This window comes from Cinclus cinclus, chromosome 5 (genome assembly GCF_963662255.1).
Source record: "Cinclus cinclus chromosome 5, bCinCin1.1, whole genome shotgun sequence".
NCBI lineage: Eukaryota > Metazoa > Chordata > Aves > Passeriformes > Cinclidae > Cinclus > Cinclus cinclus.
In genome coordinates this window covers 31,804,002-31,818,111 of record NC_085050.1, presented here as the reverse complement: position 1 = coordinate 31,818,111, position 14,110 = coordinate 31,804,002, and the positions used below count along the sequence as shown (strand labels likewise).

The following is a 14,110-nucleotide window of genomic DNA, read 5'->3' as shown; positions in this document are numbered from 1 at the left end:
CTGCATTCATCCAAAAGGTGGAACAAATCTGCTGTGGGCAGGGGGCACTCAAGGCCTGGGAACACTTTGCTGTGTTAGGTGTGAGCGAGCCTGAAAAGCTTTATTATGCTGTTAAAAGTAGTGCATAGATTCCTTTATCTAGGTCCTATTAGTGGAACTTTGTTAGAGTCTACATGCATGTATCTAAAGTAGATCAAAAACATTAGACCAAAAGACAGAGTATCAGCCTGAAAATTAGCTGAAATAATGATATATTACCTTTAAGAACATTAAACAGTGTTTTTACTTTGTACTGCTTTCCTGTTCTCTGTGTGGTGAATATTGGAGGAATGGGGATGTTTCTGAAGTGCTTTCTCCTTACAAAGGAGGGTGAACTCCAACCTGATTGACAGTGGGAACAATTTCTATTTCTGTTTTGAATTATAATCCTTTCTATATAAATACATCATAAGTCACTGCTCTTTGTCTATACCCTGAAAAATATTTCTCCATATGCCCACCTGTTTGGACACTATGAGAGTGAATACTCCAATAAAGACAAATATTTGTATTGGACAGCAGCTTAAAATGCAGAGGGCCAGAAGTATCTTTGAAGAAACAAGCCCAAAAGAATGTGAACTGAAATTACTGTAGGAGACCCAAAGGCTTCTCTTTTGTTTTAAAAGTAGTTTACAAGGCTAAATTAAGTCCATTGTCACAGTAGGCTACAAAAATATTTTATTTGCTGTGAAAATATTGAATAAAAGAGTTCCAGTTGTTTTGTTACATGCATGTCCTTTTCTTAGTGCACTGTCTTGCAGATGAATACAGCTCCTTTCTACCAAAAAAACTTCTCCGAAGATAATTTTGCAAGTTGTACAATGTACAAGTGTTAATACATGCTTAATGAGCAATGTATAATAACCTCATAGGCAATTGACACTGCTCTGTTTTAACCATATGAGGTGACAATATTTTTATAAAGGCTAAATGGTACAGTACTATTTCTTTGAATTCCAGTTTTATTTCTTCTGTAAATTTTGGTTTATTTCTTCCCCTTATGACATATATTCTGTTTGAATTTCAGAGTATTTGGTCTGGAAGCTCTCATGATTCAATCCAATCAAGGAGAGTGATTATTTCTCACAATATGGATAAAGCGCTGAAAGAAGGTGAGTCTCAGGTGCATTAGAGTCTAAATATCTCTTGTCCTTTTAGCAAACTGTTAACTACACAATATTCCAAGACTTTAAAATACGACCCTGGTTTTTTTCCATTATATAAAATACAATAGCAAGGTCTTAATCTTCTCAAGAAATCCACTGCAGTAAGTGAAGTGATGTTGTTTTTGCTATTCAGCTGATGCCTTGTGTCCTGGTTTGAAAGACAGGTGTTTGCTAAGGAAAGCAGAAGCTTCCCTTTGGACTGAAAAATGTGATCCTTCCGATTATTATGATTTTGAAATGAAGGGAGCTCTCAGGCAAAGATATGGGGGTAGGAATAACAGTTCTTTACTAGTATATCTAACAAGACAAACAGGACAACAACAGCTATGAAATTACCCACAAACAGGACAGTAACTCAGTCCCAGTGTTTTTTGGCTGCAGGCACCTTTTCCTTGAGCTGCAGTTCCCGGTGCTGGGGGCGGGTGGGTCCCGCAGAGCTGCAGGAGGGCTGGGGGTGATGGCAGAGCTGTCCCAGGGGGAGAGAGAGAGATGGAGAGAGAGCCCTCTGCTCACGGTGTGGGTCCCAGTGCTCAGCAGAGTGCTGGATGGTGGCAGGTTACAGTGAGAAGGCAGCAGGGCAGGGTCTGACAGCAGTGAGGATGGCTCCCAGCGCTGGGATGGCAGGGATGGGTCAGAGGCGGCGATCGTCCTTCTCATCCGAACTCCACGGGGAAAATGGGCCGAGCCAGAGCCTTCTGCTTCCTCTTCTGGATGTTTGAATCTCGCGGGGTTTCCCTCTTCTCTCTCCTCCCCCTTGTCACCAGGGCCCAGTCAACAGGTATCTTAGCATGACAATGGGGAAAATTCCACAGAGGGAAAAGGGAAAGAACCAATCCCCAACACCTTGTCATTGTAGTGTCTGTTTTTTTACAGAAGTACATTGAAATACAGTCCTTAATACTTATGCACAAAGCAACGGGGTAACGCTTAAAATATTCTTACTGGGTTTTCCTGAATTGAGAAATCCTGCGTACTCTTGCATACAGTCTTCCCATTTAGTACAATTCTTGCCATTCAAACTGAATCCAAATCAACATTTGTATTTCTGGCCAATACAGTCTATCAGCCTTTTGTAAATATTTTACCTAATTTTGAATAGTCTTTTCCTTTAAGATTTCTTTGCAGTACATTTTCCTATCTTTTTCATAAATGGAGAGTATCTTTGAAAAATATAATTATTTTAAATGGATTGGTTGTCTAATGACAACTTGATATGTATTATGTTTTTTAAGTTATTTTTATGAATAGCTATTAGTAGGATATGTAGCAAAATTATAAAATTAGTACGCTACCAGCCTATGTCATCGAGTTGGATGCATGAGGCCATCCTTACTCAGGAAGGCTGAAAGAAAGCTACTAATACTTAGGTGATTCATTTTTCAGAGTTAAGTACGTTATGCTGTGACAGCTCATGCCTTTCTGCTATTTTTTTTCAGAGTAGCTTTTACCCTCCATTCTCATGCTGAATGTTGGAGAGCAAACTTGTCAGATTTTGTTTTATTTCTTCCAGGCCTAAGTGATGAAGCCAACTTCTCTGTTTTGCAGCTTGACAAAGATGAAACTGTACTTCTTTGCTCTAACTATACGAAGTGTTTTGGGTTTGAAAGGTGCCTGAGTAATTTTAAGTTTGGGTTACTGAATGCAATCAGTTTGAAATACTGAATGCAATCCCAAAAGCAATAGTTTATTTTTTATTAGCAGAAAATGATCAGTTTCTATGAAAACAGACAGGACTTCTTACCTGTGATATTTCTGAAATTTGTAGTTGTCTTGGTATGAATGGTGGTATGTTTGTTGTTGTTGTTCCCCCCCCCAAGTTTGGTGTTAAATAAAACTATTACTGGTGGTATAAAAAATACCATCTGTATTTGTGTTTCTAATCTTGCACTGATTAGGATTAAAGTATTTATAAATCCCAGGAATTTTTGACAACTTTTTGCTGTCTAGACGTAATGTGCTACTCAACAAAATGCTTTAGAAAGCCTTATTCATTTAGCTGTGAGACATTCAGTTGTAATGAGGTTTTAATCTTGGGGACCAGTTTGGACTCTGAGTGCCTCTTGAGGTTTTGGGGAGTGTGATTTTATTTTTTTTTTAACAGCTTTTATTCTCTTTACATTACTTTGGAGATGCATTGATAATGTCATCTGATTTCAGAAATGCTGTTGCTGGGTATGAAGAGACAGCCCTTTGATTAATTCTGATTTCTTTAGCTGTTTTTCATCATTGTGTAATTAAGTTTGCAAGGGCTTTACTGTTAGTTGCTAGCTACCTTGCAGCCCTCCAGAACTGCCTGTTGTCTGTTAGTCATGCCATGCTTTTGCTGGTGTTATAGTCGGTCTGTGTGGACTTTGCTCTCTGAGTTTAGTGTGGTTCACCTGAGGTTCTGTCGCTTCAAGCTGCCACTTGCTTTACTGCATTTTTCCTGATATTCCCATCATAGTATGTTAATGTAGTTGGAAAGCTAGATAGTGGTTGTATCCTTAGGTTAAATGAAGGAATCATCCATGTTTCTGTTTCAACCATCAGTCTTATTTCAATAACTATTAGATGTTTAGATAGTTTTCCTGTGATGGTCACTGGCTGATAATAGTTGTTTGTGCTTCTTGTCTTGCTGCAGCCCATGTAATAAAATTGTTGGGAATCATTCTTTCACAATGTGCCTCACACTAAACACCACCAAGAAGGAACCTCTGTATGTGTTGCTTTACAGCTCCACCCTGAATGTCTTTGTTATTTTCCATTAAGAGCAGAGTAGTGCAACAGGTTGGTGCTTTGGAGCGCTGCTTCATTATTAATTATAGGATACTAGTCTTAGCTGTAGATACAAGGTGGGGGAAAGCTGTGGATTAGTCCTGCCACAGTGTGTTGTGTTTCATGAAATGTAAGTGTTCAAAATGAGAACAAGTGTAAGGTTGCAAAGAGATTTTCCTTGTTGAATGTGGCAGAAGTAAAAGGCCTTTAGTTGTCAACCCTGTCTCCTTTTCAGCTGGTAGTACTTGAGTAACTTAACACTGAAATATGTTTTTCCAGTACTTTTCATGCTTTCTCTTGAGAGATTGATTTGATTTTTGTTTGGCCTTCATTTATCTTACAGAAAGAGAAGATAAACCACTTCTACAGGTACCCTTTAATGCTACCTGTTGCTTGTCTGAATTCCATTCACACAGTAGTGTGGTAAGATGAGAGAGGCTGTGCCCAGTCACACTTGTGCTGCTTTGCACATCGTGTACTGCTTGGGGGGAGGCTGCAGCTGTCAGGAAATGGATCTGCTGTGGGGGTAGCTGACCTCCCAGCAACTGAATTTCATTTTCCATTTTTATTGCTCCAAATCCTGTGGTCTTTTTGTTGTTTTTCGCAGTGAGTCTTTGTCTCTACACTTTTAGTAGTGCCAAGAAGAATGGTCTTCATATCACTTGGCTGCTTTACTGGGTCATTTATGAGTAAGTAAAACAGTACAGACCCATAGCTCAAATCCTGGCAGAGCTCTAGTGGTGAAATTGTTCTGCTAAGAAAATTCACCTGTTTCTTAGATCTTAAAATATTTCCTGCCAGCAAGCCATTTCTTCTTTCGGAGTGCGTTATCTTCCTTCAGCCCTGCCTTGAGGGGATCTCTTAGAAAATATTTTGGGTATTTAATTAGGTTCTTTCTATGGGTTAGATCTGTGTTGATCCATTAGGATCTAACTGTGTTAGGGATATAAGGTTGTACTTCCCTTTACAGGAAGATTGAGAAAAACTCTGTCTCATTTCTCAACTTAAAATGTGCATGTTGACATTTAGAAAAAGAATTGGTAGTAACTCCTGCTGCTCTCTATTTGAAAAGCTGCATTTCCTAGATATTTTTAACACATTTTTTTCTCTGTTGTTTATATATTTTCACGGGGCTTTTTTTCTGCATTAAAAAAGACAAAAATGTCAGGAAAATTTTAATAAAAATCAACCAAAGATTGGGGAATTGGAAGACTGTCAGGGATTGCTTTTGCACAGGGCTGATCCATCCATGCACAATGATAGCATCTAGCCTGCTAAACCTGGCAGTTTCATAGGATTTGAATATAAAAATAAACCAAGAAATGCTAGTGATTTTCCAAACACAAACTTTAGAAGAGCACTGTAAATCTGTAAACCACTATTGCTAGTTCACAGTTGCTGAAATGTTGGCATTTACACATCATTTTGTCTAAATTAGACTTTTACAGCATGGTCTAAGTAAAGATGTAGTGGCCATCAGAAACTTCAGTAAGGCTAATATTAAGCATAAAACCTCATCCCCTTAACTTGTATAGCTAAAACATAATGAAATCTAAAATACAGTAAGTGACTAATGGCCTTTATCTCTTTCAGTTTAAATGTTAATGTTTTGGAAATTATAAACTGAATATTCAGAGCATTTATTAGTAATTTTATTAGTAATTGTAAACCCACCTTTAATGTAGGGGTTTTAATTTTTTTTTTCAGGTTTTTGTTGTAATTGTTTTATGTTGTTTGGGTTTTTTTGGTCTGAATTGGCTTTTGGCAGGGAGAAAAGGTAGTGGCTGTAAGAAGTAAATAAGCATTTAGCATTTACTTCTCCAGAACAATACTTTTGACAGGTACTTAGCCATGGCATGGTATGTCATTTTTTAAATTAATTTTTTTATTGAAAGTATTTTTCTAAAAGTATAGCTTATTGTAATCCTATCATGCATGTTGGATCTAGTGCTGTAGTAGCACAGAATTCTGGTAATGATTCTTGGTTTTTTGATGGTGGTTTCCTCCTGCAGGATCCTAACACAATTCACATTACTCTTGTTTTTCTCGTTTACAGCTTGCAATGCTTGTAGCTCTAGAATAACTCAAGGCAGTGTTGTAGCTATACCTGTTCTTCATTTGTTCATACAGTCACAGGGGAGTTTTGGATTTGACTATAAATTAATGTAGTGCTTGTGGCTTCCCCAGGGTTTTCAGGAAAGGACAGTTACTTCATGTTGAAACTTGGAAGTCTGTCTGCATTTGTATAGAATATTTATGCTTTGTTTTTTAATATATTTTATGTTATGTTTTTTAAAAAGAGTACGCATTTAATCCTTGTTCTTCAGATTGTTTTTATTTTTAATGAAGTTGGATAAGGAATCTTAGCAGTATAAAAGCTGTGTTGTGTGAAGCTCTGAAAATTGCAGATTAGAAGCCAGTCTGACCTGCAGACCCTGGTGGTGCCACTGAGCCTCTGGATGAATGAATGTGGAAAAAGGGATAGCAGTTACTGTAGGACATGTGTAGGATTGAAGGAAGGGTGTCCTCACTGAACCTCCACATAAGCTTCTGGCTCTCTACTCCCAAAACTCTGCTAGTTTATAATGTTTAAAAAGAGTAGTTGAACAAGTTCAACTTCAGTTTCACATGGGAATGACATTTAATCACATTCTAGTAGCTTGGGATTTGGATCTTCTGAACTAATTTAGAAAACCCAGTATAAATTTCTATAGTTTTGCCCCACACTCGTTGTGGTCATTGCATTTGATCAGATGAAATCTGTTTTATGTTTGAACTGAAGGAGTTAGTGGTAATATGGTTCTGTCCTGAATGTGTTCTGCTGCTTTTTTTATTCCTTCCTTGTCTTCTGACTGTTGTTTTCAATGTTTTAGGGAAAATGTAGTATAAAAGTAATGAGAATAGATGCATGAGCAGATTTCTCCTCTGAAGGGAGCAAGCTGCTCTCTATAAAATTGTTACACTTGTTTTCTGTATTTCTTTAGCGTGCTGAAAATGCACCAGCTGAATCAATGGACATGAAACTCAAGCAGCTGGTGCACACCGTGGCCTGGATGACACAAGACAGTGCCTTACCCAGTCTTAAACTGGCTGCTGTTAGTGTCTGTGGCTGGTGTCCTTTTAAAACTTTATTTGTTTGAAAGCTGTCTCACTGCTCACTTGGACATACATCCTGGGCTCTAAAAAACCCTGAATATTATAGAGAACAGCAGTGTTGTGATGCAGGAAGGGCAACAAGGTTCAGAAGTGGCAAGGAAACCACAGAAGATATGCAAAAGTAAGAGCTGTAAAACATACGTGCAGGAAAATGGGGTTTAAAGTAGTGTAATCCTTTTAAGGTATTGAAAGTATGTAACTGGCAGAGTTAAATTATTTTGTAATTGCATGGTTGATTTTTTGGCGATGATTGATGATCTTTTGTCTCTAGCTTGATATTGCCAATAGTTTTTGTGGTTCTTTCACATTGAATGTGACAGAATCCATGAGTAGGTAAAAGGAATCAAAAAGAATGTATTATGTAGTGTGCTGAAAACTGAGCTCATTTTGGAGCAGAGTTGCTTAAAAATAGTTGTAAATTAACAATTGTTAGGAATAAATTTTCACTGAAATACAATATATCCTTAAGGGATCGGGATGCACATTCTGCTCTTGTCCTCTTGCTTTGTAGAGTTCTGTTGAATAGACTTCTGTAGGAGCCACCACTCCATACCATGGCTTGTCTTCTTGGGCAAAAGATGCTGAAGAAATAGCTACTTTGCACCCTTGCAAAAGATAGAGAGGGTGTCTGTAAGAAAATCTAAAAGTCACTACCTGCTAGTGATGCTGATTAAAAAAATACCACAATGCAGTGCAAGTGTGCAAGTGCACTTGAGAAGTTACTGGTCTCTTATGGATTAGATTAAAAGGAAGAATCTGTGCAGCGTTTCAGACCTTGCAACAGAAGAGAGTAACTAAGCTGTAAGAAAAAGGTGGCTGCAGAAGGACATGGGGACAGCTGTGGAAAAGTAGATTACTGAAATGCTTATAGTTGGAAGACTTGAGATAAATAATAAATCTTCAGACTTTAAAATGCTGTTACCTGTGTTCTGTGGCGTCTTGATTATTGCTCTGCTTGCTTATCAGAAGACTGCTACTTTTTATAACTGTTTTTATCACTCTGTAGTATTTGTAGGTGAGAGTTTTCAGTGAAATATTTAATCTGTTTTAGAAAAGTATTTTTGAAGTTCTTCTCTTACTGTATGGCTCTGAATACTTTTTTCTCTCCTGGATTAGGAAAAAAATGTCTTCAAGCCTATTATGTATTTGTTTACAGAACTGTGGAATTTTTTTCTGAATTATTAATTTAAAATCCTTGAAATTACTTTTTTGTCAAAAGGCTTTTAACTGTGTATTTCAGCATACTCATTGAAATGACTCAGTTTCCTTGTTTATAAACTTGAGGAAGCTAGTTTCTGAAGCATCTGACTAGAAATGTTCATCAATTTCAGCCATTTCTCTGGAAATCTTTTTGTCAAGGTTATGTTGGTTGAGGTTTGGTAGTTTTGCCTGAAAAGGGCAGGTGAAAATATTTAAGTTTTTGTCCTGTTAATATGCTATTAAGTACAGTGTTGCCAGTGCCAGGGAGATTTTCATAATTGACCAAACAACTTCTATCAAAGTCGAAGGTGAGAAATTGTGGCGTCTTATGATTACTTTGCATCATGGGCTTACACTGGAAGATGAGATGGACTTTTGATATGAAAGTTTGAAACCAGCTTGTTTAGTGAAGAAGGTGGTCAAATTACCAGGCACGTGACTTTATTTCCCCCTTTTTATTATCCCCCTGGTGGATGCAAATTGACTCTTACAACCCCAGCTTGTTGCAATGGCTAAATAGTTCATGTGTTCTCCCTGAACACCACCTTCTCCCTCTTAGACCTCCAGGCACATTTGCTGGAATGAAACATCAGTAAAACTCGTGACCCACAAATGTCAAAGAGCAAAGTCAGAATGGTAGAAGACAGCGTTGCTGTGGGATTTGCAATTGCAGTAGTATTGGTTGTTGCCTGTCAGTATGATTTGGAATCCTTCATCAGTTTGGAAGTTCATGTGGTCTCACTAATCCACTTGTTCTCTCCTAGCTCTTCTGTACAGCCTGTAATATACTTTCTGTGGTGGTGTTCTGTGTTGTATATTACTTTGGAAATCCAGAAAATCTTGCCACCTTCCATATTTAGCCATGACTTTGGAGTGGAGGCCATTCAGTTCCAATGTAGAGAAAGCTAGCTTCAGACTGCAACATTTTTGGTGCAGTCAGATTATATGGTAGTTCATATAACCAAAGCCACTGCTGAGAGACAGGTATTAGTCTGGGGTTTGTGTGTAGCTGGTAACCTGATTGTCTGAGCAAATCCACTTAAAGGCTTTGCTTTGCAAAGTGACCTGCAGTAACCTGTCAGGTGCAGGTTGCTGTAACCTTGCCAACCTGACTTTCTTTGGCAAGAGTAGATGGTGAAGCATATTACCTATACAGTTTTTGAGAAGGGTGGAGGATTACATTTTCCTGTCTTGGTGTGCCTTGTCCTTTTTCAGTTTTTGCAGTTTATTGTTTTGTTTCTCCTTTCAGTGTTTGACTACAGCTATAGAGATTACATCCTGTCCTGGTATGGGCAACTCAGCAGAGATGAGGGGCAGCTGTACCAGCTACTCTCTGAAGACTTTTGGGAGATTGCCAAGCAGCTGCGACAGAGGCTGAGTCACATTGATGTAGTTAAAGTTGTCTGCAACGATGTAGTGAAAGCTTTGCTCTCACACTTCTGTGACCTTAAAGGAGCCAATGCCAGGTAAAAACAAAATTGCATTTTGTTGGAATTTTCTGCTTCTCTCTTTACTTACAGATGTGCTAAATCAAAGTGATGAAGGCTCTGTATAATGTTTTTTTAGGAAACTGATAAAATAGTTCAAACTTATTACCAGTTTTAGAGATTAAGCACGCTTCAGTAGATCTGTAAGGAAACACTTGGACTCCTTTTTCTAAGAGTTTGAATTCACTACTCTTTCCAGTGTAATCCATGAATCCTTTGTTCACAGTAGGAGGTGGGCTGTGTGAGCACTTCCTGCGAACAGTGAACATGCAAGGGAAAGAAGGGCCACTGTCAGTGCAATCAACAGACAAGATGATAGTTATTTGCACCTTTCCCAGAATAGCACCAGCAGTAATTCCATTCAGTTTTCCATTTCTTCTAGCCCTGGGAGGCAAAGCCTTGTGATTTCTGTAGGTGTCCTGCCTGCAGTACAAGATTTTTCTAGTGGAAAAATTGCTGGCTGTATTTCCTTTCTCTGCTTAAGTTATCTTGCTAGTTTTGTGGATTTTCGCTTTGTCCACCTGAAAAAATCAGCTTTCCCCTGGACACTACAGTTTCACCCAAATTATATTGCAAATGGGGTTTCTTAGCCTATGCAGTTCCCAGATCTGAATGCACAATCTGTCTAATTGTGCATGGAATTTGGTCTTTTTTTTTTTTTGTATCTGCACTTACCTGCATTTTGGTTATTCTAATTGGAATACGCTTTGGTCATTCAGATTTAGACTGTACATGTTATTCTCTGAAGTTGTTTTTACCTACTGTTAGATCTGTGTATTTTTGGCACCCCTTCAGACAAAAAAGAACAATTGTGTTCTGTCAGTGATCAATCTGTTACCATTGACACTTCTGTATTAGAAGACATGGTTAATGTTCTTAGCTAATTTTTTTACGGAAGTTAATGCATGGAAAAAGAAAAGACACTAAAGAATGCTTGCATTCAAGAAAGCAAGAAATTAAGGTGCACATATTTTGCAGTAGATCTTGTGGTGGGTCCTAGGTGCTACTTTCTTCTATCTCTGCAATGAGGTGGAAATCTCTTGGTCAGATAAAAGTTCTAAATGTGCTCCTTGATTTTCAAGTATCATGCTTGCATTTGTTTCTTTATCAGAATAAAGTGCTTGCTTTTGGGAAGAATTTGATTTGAACAGTTAAAAGAATGAGGAAGTGGTTTTTTTATTTTATTTTTATTAGATTTTATTTTTTTAAAATCTGAATGCTTTTCTGTTTGAAGCTGGGGATGTAGGACCTAGAATTGCAGAATTATTAAGTATTAATGCTGACTGTTGGTGAGGTTTCTTTTCTGCTGAGAATTATGACCGCTTCATCTGGTCTTTGTTGGATTGTTTTTTCTACTGTGTAGAACTAAAATAAATTATTTTGGTTGTTTTCTGGTTAACTTCTTCACTTGGCAGTAGTAAATGCACTTTAACCCTGGATAAGACAGGCTGCATTAATATGGGAATGAAAGAAGTCCTATCAAGAATTAGTGTGATAGCAGGTTAGAAACCCAACATCTCTAACTGAATGCTTTACAGAGGCTGGAACTGTTTTTTGCAGACTGAAAGGCTGTGAATACACAAGGAGAAAGGTCTGGATTTAATGTACTTGACAGATCAGCAACATGATGCAAGTTGTAAAGCACTAGAATATCCTCATGCTGGTCATCCAAACTTGCTCAAAAAGTCCAGGGAGCTGTATGGAATTGCACAGGACTCACCATTTCTTAGCAGGTGGAGAGAGAGCTTAAATGCTATGTACAGGCTATTGCAAAGTAAGCAAAATAGTGACATTGTGCTTATATGCTACAGATGGAATTTGTATTGCTGAGTGACATGAGCGTGCAGATAATGACCCTGAAAGCACAGCAAATATTTTGATAGTGTTTTGTATTTAAGACAATTTGTAGTTTTAACAAGAAATGGAGTCTTTTACAAATTGCCTGCTGCTATGGAGTTTACTGAGCTACGAGTTTTACCTGCTGACATTTTAAGCTATAGACTGAGAACTAAAAAGTAATGTCACTTCTAGCTTTGAAGCCTTTAATTATTTTCTATACTGTTGTCCTGGTTTTCAACTGGGATAGAGTTATTTTTCTTCCTAGTAGCTGATATGGTGCTGTACTATGGATTTAGGTTGAGAATAACGTTGATAACACTGATGTTCTAGTTGTTACTAAGCAGTGTTATGTGGAGTCAAGGACTTTAGCTTCTCATAGTGCCCTGCCATTCAGTAGCCTGAGGGGGTGGGCAACACAAGAAGCTGGGTGGTAACATAGCCAGGACAGCAGACCCCTGCTGGCTAAAGGGATATTCCATATCATATGGTGTCATATTCAGTATATAAATTAGGCAAAAAGCTGTCTGGAGATGCTGGCTGGGCATCAGCCAGCAGATGTTGAGCATTTGCGTTGCGCATAACTTATTTTATATATTCTAATTATATTATTATTAGTATTAGTATTTTCTCTACCTTTTCTATTCTATTACACTCTTTGTCTCAAGTCATAGAGTGGCTTGAGTTCCAAGAGACCTTAAAGGTCATTAGTTCCAAATCCCTGCTGTGGGAAGGGTCATCTTTCATTAGACCAGATTGTTCAATACCCCGTTCATCTTGGCCTCAAATGGTTCCAGGGATGGGTCATCCACAGTTTGTCTGGGAAACACATTCCAGTGCCTTACTACTCACACTGGGAAGAATTTTTTCCTAATATCTGTTCTAAACCTACTCTTAGATTGAAGCCATTGCCCCTTGTCCTGTCACTACAGGCTCTTGTAAACGGTCTCTCTTCACCTTTCTTTTCAGCTCCCTTCAGCTACCTGAAGGCTGCAATTAGGTCACCCCAAAGTCAGGAATTTTACCTTTTTTTCTTATTCTCTCCCTCATCCCACTGTGGGAGGGTGAGGGAGTGAATGAAAATCTGTGTTGTGTTCAGCTGTCTACTGGGTTGAATCACAGCTGAACTGCCACAGTTCAAACACAAAAAATTCTTCTTCCTAAGGTAGGGAACGCAGATCTTCTCAATCTGCTTTTCTTTCTGTTAATGTTTTAAAGATGGTAATAAATGTAAATTGACCTTCACATTTCCCTCTGTATCTCATAATGAATCCAGTTAGTTTTGGATGGTAAATATAGTGGAACAGAGGCTGTAATTAGAGAGAGGTATCTTTTCTGTTGTGATACCTACTGGAGTCCTCCATCATTTCCACCACTGAGTTTTTACTGCAGCATGATGACAAAGGGCATTTTGTCTATTGCGTGGCAGCTTATGAAGTTTGAAATACCTCTTATGCTGTCTCTGGAGGGAGTGCCACCTGAGCCACTTTGTCTTGGTTTTCCTATATGATAACAGATAATCCACTAATGTAGCAGAAAGGAATAATCCATGACCAGGAGGACAGTTGTCTTGGTTTTTCAAAGTGAAGTTCATGTATTTTGTGACTAGGTGCATGTTGGACACACAGATTTCTTTACTTTTTTGCTTTCACTGACTAACTTCAGTCTGTGGTTAATCAGGATGTCTGAGGGGATGAAAATAGGCTGAGATGCTTCAGAATGAGGAAGGGTGCTATGGTCCTTTGTTTTGCTCCTGCTTTCCCTCTGGCTTATTTTAACCATTTCAAAAATCCACTTCATAATTAACAGCTCAAGGTAAGTAACTAGCAGAGGCCAGAAATGAAGAAAAGTGCTGGGAGACCTTGTCTTCCTTCAAAGCATGGGTCAAGGCCAGATTGGGATGGGACTGTGAGGAACCTGGTCTAGTGGAATGTGTCCCTGCCCATGGCATGGGGTTGGAACTAGATAATCTTTAAGCCTTCTCCCAGCCCAAACCTATCTTTGATTCTTTGATAAGAGGGGAGGCCACTTTCATGGTGACTGGTTGGTGACAGGGCATTGGCAGAAAGGAACCTTGTAGTGATAGGTCTTTTTCCCATATCTTTATTTTATCCCCTGGCGTTCTTTAACAACAGCTGTCTTTCCTGTGCATGGCACACACATCAGCTGAGCAAAATAAGGGTAGAGACCCTCTAGCCATGGGCAGAACTGTCTGGAGTGACACAGAACAATACAAACTGTAGGCAAGACAGCTCCCAAATTTTTCATCTTACATGTGTAATTGGGGTGTACTTTGAGGTTTAGTTGGGGTTCAAAGGAAACTTTCACTTTTCAGTGAGAAAATTTGTGGCATTTTGTATAATTTAGATAGGAAACCATTTAATTTCTAGTATTAACTTGGTGTATATAAATGGAATATGATGATTTCCTCTGTCCAGCATTAGCTAGTTTATGAATTTGAGATATGGAGGA

At 38.4% G+C, this 14,110-nt stretch overlaps 1 protein-coding gene across 2 annotated transcripts in view; it reads left to right on the top strand.

Annotated features, from left to right (window-relative positions):
- Positions 1 to 1,090: 1,090 nt before the first annotated feature.
- Positions 1,091 to 14,110, top strand: part of SNX25 (sorting nexin 25) — a 68,547-nt gene continuing 55,527 nt past the window's right edge. For both annotated transcript variants that reach the window (XM_062493578.1, XM_062493576.1), the window contains exons 1-2: positions 1,091 to 1,151; positions 9,565 to 9,781. In XM_062493578.1, the coding sequence (XP_062349562.1) occupies positions 1,130 to 1,151; positions 9,565 to 9,781 (239 nt within the window). In that variant the 5' untranslated portion in view covers positions 1,091 to 1,129. The remainder of the gene's footprint in view (positions 1,152 to 9,564; positions 9,782 to 14,110) is intronic.